The sequence below is a fragment of the Pristis pectinata genome, chromosome 30 (assembly GCF_009764475.1).
Source record: "Pristis pectinata isolate sPriPec2 chromosome 30, sPriPec2.1.pri, whole genome shotgun sequence".
Classification (NCBI taxonomy): domain Eukaryota; kingdom Metazoa; phylum Chordata; class Chondrichthyes; order Rhinopristiformes; family Pristidae; genus Pristis; species Pristis pectinata.
In genome coordinates, this window is record NC_067434.1 from 21,475,168 (window position 1) to 21,486,004 (window position 10,837).

Below are 10,837 nucleotides of genomic sequence, written 5' to 3' on the forward strand. Positions count from 1 at the left end.
CAACAGAATCCTCAAACCTACCCTTGCTATTCAGTTGTTTGAATGCCCACTCAACATTTCATCCCATGTCCTAGCAAGTTAAAATTCTCATCCTCGATTTCTCCCACCTTGCATGCAATTTCCTTCAACTTTATGTACCCACATACATACACATATTAAGATTTTAATCCTTGTGTTTGCTCCATCCAATCCATTGTTTAAAAAGGCCATTTTTCCTGTCACCTAGAATTTAAGTTTGCAACTTCCTTCTTGAAGAAATCTCAGAACTTTTGTCCTTTAGGCAACCAAACTACAAATTTTTCCTTTTTCTTCAGCTTATCATCAATCGTTCCTCTCAATGTAGTGTTTTGTGACTCCTTCCGTACTTGAACAGCACAGATGGTGTTGATTTGCTGACATTTATATACATTTCCAATTGGTTAAGTGTAGAAGGTGTCAAATCAATGAAAGCAGCTGCTAAGCAACTTCACTGAAGATTAGTTTTCATTTAGCTACACATTACCTAAAACCCCAAATGCTAAGAGTTCTAAATATTTCCTTACATTACCAATGCCCAATTGGAAAAAAAATACACTGTTCAAATCCAAAAGCAGTAATTCTCCAACAAAATGCCTGTTACTAAACACTGTTTAGACATTATTTGATTTCTCAACAAGTGCCAAATCTTGATCTTGGATGGCACAAAATTAAACTCAAAAATGCAAAAAAAAACAAGAGTGTAACAAAGGAATGTTGTAGTTGACTTGTGACACTCACATTCCTAGTGATGTTAAATTATTGACTACAATTTGGATAAAAGATAGGTTATAAAGTGCAGATTTAAGTATTAAAAATCAATACTTAATTTGGAAAATATTATAGAGTCAGTTGTACAGCACAGAAACCACACTTGGAGTATTATGTGCAGTTCTGGTGATCACACATTATAGGAAGGATGTGGTTGTGCTGGAGAGAGTGCAGAGGAGATTTACAAGGACGTTGCCTGGATTGGGGGACTTTAGATATGGAGAAAGATTGGATAGGCTGGGTTTGTTTTCTCTGGAGCAAAGAAGCCCGAGGGTAACCCGAAAGGAAGTATATAACAGAGGATTATAAGAGACATAAGATAAGGTTTGAAGGAAAAAAGTTTTTTTTTGAAGAAGTGATTGACATCTGGAACTCACTGCCGGAGGAGGAGGTGAAGTCAGACACAATCACTATATTTAAGAGACATTTAGACAGGCACTTAAATAGGCAGGGCATAGAAGGTTACAGATCAAGTGCGGAAATTGCCCACACTTGATCAGTAACCTTCTATGCCTTGCCTATTAATTGAGTAATTCCAAAGTGAATGCTACTTCAATGCTGCACACTTTCATTACACTTTACAAGTGTCAGGTAACACTTTAGAACAAATAAAACCAAATTCACTTAGATTCAAAGTATCTGTAATTTAGTGATCTTAGTAAAATTCTCAGCAATCTGCACTGAAAACGCCAATTCTTTGAGATAAAATAACCATACATGTTAATGTTGACATATGTAAATCAACATCGGTTGTGCCAAATGGACATTAAAGATATCTTAAGTGGCTGATCACATGTATCACTGTCCTCTTAATACCTCACTATGAGACATTTTCCTTAATTTATGAAAAGTAGGAGGTACATTTACTCTGAAAAAAAGTAAGAATATTTTAACACCAAGATCAAACATTGAGTGCTCATTAAGTTAATTTAAAAAAAAGTTTGCCAGCACCCTACTATCACATACTGGAAGCATTGTTTTTTAAAGGATTCTGTCAATCAGCTTCCAGGTGGAAATGGGCTGCACCTTTGTTCCCAATTATCTTGATGAACAATGGATTTCACCAGAGGCCAGTCACTGAAACTTTTATTAAACTGCACCATCTCATCTATAGAAAATGACAGACAGATGACTCATTCCCTACATACCAAAATCAAGCAAGCATTTAAAACACAACAACTCAAGCAAAAATAGTATTAACATCCAAAAGAGATTCCCACATGATAAATGACTACTACATTACACCATCGGAGTATCCATGTTCATTGTACCACTAGTTTGGACAGCACTTTAACCCTACTACAGTAAATGCTATTTTACATCTTTTTATGTTCCACAAGTCTGTACACACTAAACATTCTGCAGTAAATACAACCGCTAGTCACAAAGGGAGCATTGGTGTTAATACAGTGTACATACTATAAGAGGCAAATGCTAAAATATGCTTAGTTAACTGCTCCAAAAGAGTAAAAAAGAATTGTATGTTTAAACCCATAATACAATTCACCCAGAATAGTATTAAATTTCCTCCAAAAGAGAACTCATGGATCTTGTTTGTGCCTTTACCTATAGATTACTTTTAAAGTGAATCTATTAACTGGGTACTGATCTCATTTGTTGTTGAAATATATAATGCCCATTAACATGCCCCTGTATCCTTGGCCTACTGGGAACAATGCCACATGAAGATATAGTAGCCCACATTTTTTGGATTTCATCAACTTTGCAAGATAACTGAAGTAAAAGTGAATACTGTCATGTTAGTTTCACTTTCATTTACAGCTCCAATACGGAAAGAATAAAACAGTGTATAATCCTTAATTATTTCAGAGCTGCTGTGGGTTCAGATTTCTAATTTAGTTCTTTTAACATTTAACCGAAAAAAAAGTTTTACTTCCAAGGATCCTGACCTAACTAGCTCCATTCAAAATCAGAAAGATTTGTACTCTGCACTATTGCTGCAATTGGTTTCTTTCCAGCACAACTTTTTCAGAAGCTTCTGTAATACCAGACAGCTGGAGCAGCAATGTCAACATATCTCCCAAGAGGTACCTCAAACATTTAGAACACAACTATTTTCAAGAAAGCACTCTTCTAAACCCTTCCACTTAAACTGATGATAATACACAAGTAGAACATTACTATTTGTGCCCTCTATATGTACACTACAGGCAGACTCACCAACTCTGCAACTAACTGATAAACTGGCAAATTCAACAAAACTACATCATCTTTCACAACCAAACCAACATCACATTTGCTACAAACCTTCATGATTGCAAAACACAAAAATAACTACAATGCAGCAGCAAGTGTGAAGTTATTCTATCCAACAATACTTTCATCAGGTGTCCAATTTACAGCAAGTTCAGCTAACTCATTCTGCTGCAGTGCAGGTTTCAGGCCTCTGCAGAGTCGTGAATTCCTGCAATTTGTTCAGCAAATCAACTTCAGGCAGACACAGGAACCACCGCCCACTGTATATTTCCTGCTTCCAAATCAGACCCAATCAACCAATCAAGATGTCCCTAGATAAATATTAACGTACAAACACCTTGGTGTTTCACTTGTAACTATTTTGCAATCTTACAAATTTTAAAACAAATGAGCTTTATATCATAAGTAATATCTAATTTAATAAGAGGAATATAAAACAATATGTAGAATATTATCTACATCATACTTCCCATCAGTTATACAGCACCTTGCAGAGGAACTGTGCAGTTCCATACTCACTGCTTTCCTTTGTACGTTTCGATTACTGGAACATGGAAAAGTTTATAAAGGAACCATACCTCTTGTCATTTATCCTTTGTGGCTTCCTGACCAGATACTCAAAATGATCAGTGATTTTTGTAGGTATCTTTGTGGAAACTTTCCAACTTGCCAGCTTTGAAGGTGAACTCGTCGATGGGTACATTTTTGCTCTGGCTTCCGTGCTCCCTCCTTTCCGTTTTGCTTTTAAGAATGAATCCTCACATTGACATTGTACATCCCTGTCCACCTCCATCATATCTTCTTCATTTTTATTACCAGAATAAGAACCAACACAATAAGCCTTGTGGCAAAGGGAAGTGTCCTCAAGACCTTCTGAAACTTTGGTTGTAAAGCATGCAAGTTCAGCATTTGATTCATGAGGGTTATTACCTGCAAAGTCTAATTGCACAGGAAAGATGGACTCAGTCTCTTTCTTAGTAGTGAGCCAATCTGTTGGATTCTGCTTCCCACTATCTTGTTTCTCACTTCCACTTGTGCCAGAGATATACTGTTCACAGCCAGAATCAGAGAGCGGACTCTCAGGAACAACATAAATTTCCTCAAGTGGATCTTCAGCTGAGTTTATGGTCTCAAAGTCTCTCAAGTGATGATCCTCTTCAATAGTGCTTTTTTCACCGGCCTGAGTGACTACAGTGTTCCTCAGGCCTTTGAAACCAGGAGGCTTTATTACCCATTCCTCAAGTGTCTTGCACTTCTTTTTATCTGGAATAATGCCCTTGGCTTTGTCTATAGAACCAGAACTTTCTAAATTGGGCTTTGGTGATTTTTGATTACCTCTATCATTTTCAGAGGTGTGCCTGTCCACACTTTTGATGGTCTGTTCAAATCTCTGAGCCCCTGAGCCAAAGGGATTTTTCCATTTTTGTTTTCTGGTCTTCTCTTCAGACTCACAACATCCTGCGGATTTGCTACTTCTGGACTCATTTTCTGAAGCATTATACATCCTGTCCTGTTGCATAAACTGGACCGTCCACGTGTCTTTGCATCCTCTCTCATCAGATGATTCTTCTACTTCTCCATCTTTGACTTCGAGTTTTTTCTCAGCGCTGCATGATGCAGAGAAGAATGATAAAATACTTAAAAACAAATGTGACAAACTCAATCGTGATAAAATGACAACCAAGTTAAACTGAACTACATTTTTAATTTTTTGTGTCTTTAGCTACTTTACCATCCCCCTTTCAAGCAGAGTCCACAAAGCTTCATTTGATCGCCAGCTCACTTTAATCCTGACTAAATTTCAGTCAATGAAATCAATTGCGCTGACATTATTTAGGGTTAACTGCAGATGGCATGGTATAGGGTTGATATCAAAAAAAGTCCAGACAGGAGTGAATCTGTAGAGCTTTATGATAAAAGAACATTAGAAAACAGAGCAGTAGGCTCTCAGTTCCTTGAGCTTATTTCTTCATTCAAGATCTTTTACCAAAACAGCAAATTTTTTTTACCCTACCCCCACGTCAGTTACTTGCTTCAACTCGTCTGCTTCTGTTTTAAATCTGAGGACTGAGCCTCCACAGCCCTCCAAAAAAGAATTCCAAAAATTCACACCCTCTGATTGAAGAAACTTCTGTATCCTCAAATAAAAAAAGCGATAGATTAGCTAAACATTTCCCTTTCACAAATTCAATGACGCTGCTCAAATCATGATTTAAATGGATTGTTCGCACATTCTTTATCACATCAAGGATTTACTCATCTACTGGTGTCAGGGTAACAGGATGGTAGCTCCCTGTTTTCTTTCCCCATCCTTTCTTAAAATATGGGTTCATTTGCTGCCTCCAATCTGCAGGGACAATTCCAGAACAACAGTATTTTGGAAGATGATAACCAGAGCATCCATTGTCTCCACAGTGATCTCTTTCAAATGTCTTGAATACATATTTCATGTTTCCTCTCAACACAGAAGGCAGCCATTCATTCCAATGAGTCCATGCTGGCTAGAAGAGCAATCATACCAATTCCATTCCCCCAGTTACTTCCCTGTAACCTATTCCCTTACCTATGCCCACTAACACTCCTTGATTTCTCCACCAGGAGCAATTTACCACAGCCAATTAATCTACCAATCCAGCATGTCTTTGGGATATGGAATGAAGTCAGTGCACCCAGAGGAAACACACATGGTCACAGGGAGAATGTGCAGATTCCATTCAATGAGCATTGGAGGTCAGAATTGAATCCGGGTTGCTGGAGCTGTGGGTCGGCTATGCTACCTGCAACCCCATTGTGCCTGACCCTGCCGTGCAGAGATAAGGCCACTTATTATTTGTCTCTGACTGCAGCTGAACCTGCTCAGAATACATAACAATTTTTAGGCTCCTTAACAACTTTGGCAGTGTTATTTCTCCCCATATACTGATTTCCACCTCCCCAACCACTTTTTTTTAAAAAAAATATACATTTGCACTGGACCCTTGGTTCACCAGTGTTTGAGTTTTTGTGCCTTTTTTTCTGTGCAGAGACACAAAATATTTGTTAATTCCTCAGCCACTTCTCTGTTCTCCATTATAATTTCTCCTGTAAGAGACACATTTGCCCTCACCTGTCTTTTCGTAGTTTACATAAGAGTCAGAGCAATACAGCATGGATACCAAGTCCTTCAGCCCACTCAGTCCATGCTGTTCTCAGTGCCCACCCAACTAATTCCAATTTCCTGAGTTCTAAAATTATCTACGTTCTAAAATATTTACAGAAACTCTTCCAGATTGGTTTACTTTCATCTTTCATTAATATTTTACCTTATACCCAGCAGAAAGTAATGAGATTTGGTATTTCAGAAAGTTCCCTGGTATAATAGAAACTCAACAACTGAATGCTAACCTAGTACCCAAAACATTGTACCCATGGCTCATCCTGAAATAAAACTTTATCAATCTGGTTCAGTTCTTTCATCTTTACTCAAACTGTCTTGTGCTAATATTTTCAGATATTCTGAAAAACAGTATGCTAGCAAGATCAAGTTATCACTGGGGACGGGAGCCGTGAATTTTCATTCCAGTCATGCTCCTTGTGATTTCACTGTTGAACAGACTCAGACCTGGTCAGAACTTGGATTGAAGACCACCTGAGTACACCAGGTTCGGTTGTCTTGTTGCCTGGGAAAAACAGGATCCAAATCAGCAGGCAACATTCATGTTGAAAAAGGAATCTCAGTCCTATTGCACAAGCTAAAAATAAAATCACTGGGAAGATAGTCAGTGAGTCAACATCATTCGAGAAACAAAGGACTGCAGATGCTGGAATCTAGAAGAAAAACACTATGATGCTGGAGGAACTCAGCAGGCCAGGCAGCATCTATGGAGAAAAGCAGGCAGTCAACGTTTCTGACCCAAACGTTGACCACCTGCTTTGCTCCATGGATGCTGCCTGGCCTGCTGAGTTCCTCCAGCATCTTAGAGTCAACATTATTGGTAGATTGTGGAGCTTAAAGCACATTCATTGTTGCACCAAATGCTTGGATAAAGTGACTTCACCACAAGCAATACATGCTGCATATAGATTATACCTGGCTTGGTCCATCCTTAAATCTTTAGTTTTGTCTGTGGTCAAATCTGCCCACTTTTCTTTGTGATCTGCAAGATTTCAAAATACATGTTAATACACATCACATAATTTCAAACATAATATCTGAAAAGTCCTGTTGTATTAATTCCACTTTTGACCAAGCTTCTGGTACTATGCCTAACTGAACGGTCATAACCTTCAAGCAAGGATTACTTAGTAAATAGGTTGGATTTTTTTCCCCCCTGACTGCAAATCATTTTTCCATTTCCAATTAATGCCAAACTGGCTGTTCCCTTAAGTAACTGCATCACCAACATTTAAAAGCTGTTCTGTCCCTTCTAAGTAACAAACTGTCAAACACTTTCTGAAGTCAAAGAACGCATGAGAAACTTGGGTCTTACTCATTGAGCGCACCAGGTGCAGTCATCCAGAGCAGGAAAGACTCTTGACCAACAGAACATGCTGCAAAATGGTACCGACACAGGTTTGTTCCAAAGTGAAACAGCTGGAAGTGCAAATTTGCACATCCTTTATCATTTTACAGCCATGGATCTTGAATATCTGACTGGTTTGCATGACTTCATCAACAGCACAGAAAACAACTTGTATCCAGTCAAATTAACCCCAGTGGCATTAAACAATCAAGAAACACAGTCAAAAATCATAGATCATTCTGCTCTATTGCAAATAGTTGAACTTTGGTAGGTGGAAAAGAGGCTGAATGATAGAAGGAAAGAATAAGATTTACCTTGTGTTCTCCCAGTCAGGCACAGCCCAATTAGAACACTAAACACTTTGGGAGTGGCCAGTGATAGATTCACCCAAGATTATATAAACTAATTTCCCTGGCAACATTCCATAAAGAGCTCAGGGAATGATATAATTTGATGTGCAAACATCTTTCTGTAACATACTTTATGTTAAAAAAAACACAGAACAACACATTAAACACAATCAATGTTTTATAACACAGATGGTTAATACTTAAGACAGCAGTGTTGGTACATTTAGTAATAATTCATAGCATTTGTTTCAACTGGGAGAAACGTAGAGATAGAACTTGAGCCATTTATATACAGACTGTCCCCATAGTAACAAACATATTCCATTTTTACAGACACCTGTAAGTCAATTCTGTCCATAAGTCAGAAAATACACAAAAATCACTTGATATGGTAATCATGTCTCTGCAGCATTGTAATGAATGGTATCAAAAGCTCACAAGACTGATAAGAAAGAACAATTACTAAAAGTGAAGATAAAGAGGAAACTAGATCTGCTGTTCATAGGAATGAATGCACGTACTTCTGAATACATTATGGGAGCTGGTTTGTGTGTAGGAGTGTCTATAAGTCGGGCAGTCATAACCCAAGGATGGCTTGTAGGATGTGTAACTTTCCCAATTGCTAAGTATATCAAGTCACTAAAGCACAGCGTTGCTCCTCTATGTGTTTGATCCCCATTCTATGTTAATTAGATGCAGCAACCACTCCCATTGGAGAGTTCAAAGTTTGCATTCTCATTGCTATTCAGCATCTCAGTAGAAGTGCATGGAATGGAAAGCAGAGAATACAGCTTGGATTCCAGGATTAAATATCCTTTAAGAATATGGTATTTGCTTTACACAAGAAAAATAGGCTTTCATTCATGAGAGGGTCACAAAAGGAACCTGTAGAATCTCAACCCCCAGAAGGAGACAAATGTCATTAGGAGGGAATGAGAAAAGAAAGCCTTTTTTAAAGACGAGAGTAGAGAGCCACGATCAGTTGTTGGACGTTTTACTAAGACGATGATCAGTTGTTGGATGTTAGAGCTTCAAGCTATCACATGAATATTTGTAAAAGGATTGCTTCCAGAAAAAGTAGTAGCTTCTACAATCAAAACATATGACTGTAGACTAAAATGTACAAACAATAGCTTTCATGTGAATACATGGGAAAAATGAATTGCTGATAAGCACACATTGAACCTATGAGCTATGCTCATGTTTTCAGGGAATGCTTTATACCACTAGGTATTCACAGAAAACAGGAAAACAAAATCTTTTTAATGACAACTATTCACAAGAGTTGCTTTGTTCTCAGGCCAACTCAGAGCATGGTATGTACACACACAAATTCATTTAAGGATGACTAGGAAAACTACAACAATGTCAGAGTATAACATCTCGCAGGTTGAATGGCACCAGGTGTGGCTGATAATTAGATCTTTAAAAGGGGATAAACAGATCTCTTTTTTGGGAGAAAAAGTACTACGTATTCAAATCTTAAAGCACCAAATAAAGAATGGGCAGGAAACTGGCTAAAGCAATAGGGATCAGTTAAGCTATTATGTGATTTTGCCTGCCACACATAACAGGTCGCTAGTTCTTCAGGATTATCTACAACAGTCTGGGAATTTGATTAAATGCAAAATTGAAAGAAAAATTGACGATGAACCCTATTTGAAAATAATCTGCAAACCCTTGCATGTGCACAGAACACTGCAGCCAAAGGTACTTCATTCCAATATTTTCTGCAGATCATCCCCATGCAGTTTCGTGGAAGAGATCTGCAGTGAACACTGTCACGTTAATGGGAAGAACCATGCAGCAAAATCCACTGCACAGAAACAATTTACAGCACGTGCAACCTGCAACAAGTGCTGTTGCATTGCATGGAAATCACAAGCAGCAAATGCTGCCCAGTTGTATGGAAGCAACCCCCGTCAAGTGCTGTCAAATTGCATGGAAGTAACTTGCAGAAAATGATAGTGTTACATATATATGATTGACAGCGAAGGCTGTGTGCATGGAAACAATGAAAGCACAAACATCAAGTTTGCAACGTACTGACACGTTGCATGGAAATAACCTACAGCAAATGTTGCCCAAATTGCAGGGAAGCAACCCCCTGTAAATGCTGCCGAATTGCGTGGAAATAACTTGCAGAAAATGCTAGTGTTGAACACATACACGACTGACAGCAAAAGGCTGCTGTGTTGCAGAGAAATAATATTGGCACGGAAACAATGAAAGCACAAACATTGCTGCATGAAGGTTGCAACATGCTGACACGTTGCATGGAAATAACCTGCAGCAAGTGCTGCCGCTGTGTGCACCAAGGCCGGGCACTGCCTGCTTACAGACCTTTGCTGCAGCCTGCAATGCCAGAGCTGCTCTCCTCCGGCCGGGCCTCGCTGGGAGAGGAGAGCTGCTGCGGGCAAACCTCCGGCCTGAACCTTTTCCTCGCCGGCGCCGCACTCATGTTAATTTGGAAGTAAAAGTTACAATTGGAGTTACGGACGGTGCGACTCGCAGGCGGCCAGAGCCGAGGGCAGATGGGGAGCCACTGCCGCCATGGCAAACGCCAGCCGCTGACGGCGACCTTCTCAAGATGGCGGCGGGGGTGGGACGGGGCTCCGGCAACTCTCGCGATGGCTGGGCGCAAAAGGGCCTGCCGCCGAACTTTTCGGACACCGCCCGAGGTTCAGGCGGCCGCTGGCGGGGAGGGAGAGGCCCCGCTCCGGCGGAGTTCCGCCCGAGTAGGTTCAACGCCCGCAGCCGCCTCACCAACCGACATTCGCCGTCGGCAATTTCATGTTACCTGTCGCGGCGCCTTTCACTTCCTCTCCGTCCTCGAGTGCTGTAGTTCCCCACCGGCAAGGCGGAGCCGAGACCCAATTGCGAAAGCCTAAGCGACGGACTACAAATCCCAGCATGCCCTGCCGCCTGGTCGTGCGTCATGACTGACAGCTGAATGCACCAAACAGCGAGGAACGCGTTACG

At 39.9% G+C, this 10,837-nt stretch overlaps 1 protein-coding gene across 2 annotated transcripts in view; it reads right to left on the reverse strand.

The window, feature by feature from the left end:
* The window catches only part of parga (poly (ADP-ribose) glycohydrolase a), a 131,508-nt gene extending 120,682 nt beyond the window's left edge, over window positions 1-10,826 (reverse strand). The window contains exons 1-3 of one of the 2 annotated variants that reach the window (XM_052041635.1): window positions 10,656-10,826; window positions 7,073-7,139; window positions 3,582-4,610 (exon numbers count right to left, since the gene is read on the reverse strand). In XM_052041635.1, coding sequence (XP_051897595.1) covers window positions 3,582-4,610; window positions 7,073-7,139; window positions 10,656-10,770 — 1,211 coding nt within the window. In that variant the 5' untranslated portion in view covers window positions 10,771-10,826. The other variant, XM_052041634.1, reaches the window with a different exon arrangement.
* Between the last annotated feature and the right edge of the window lie 11 nt (window positions 10,827-10,837).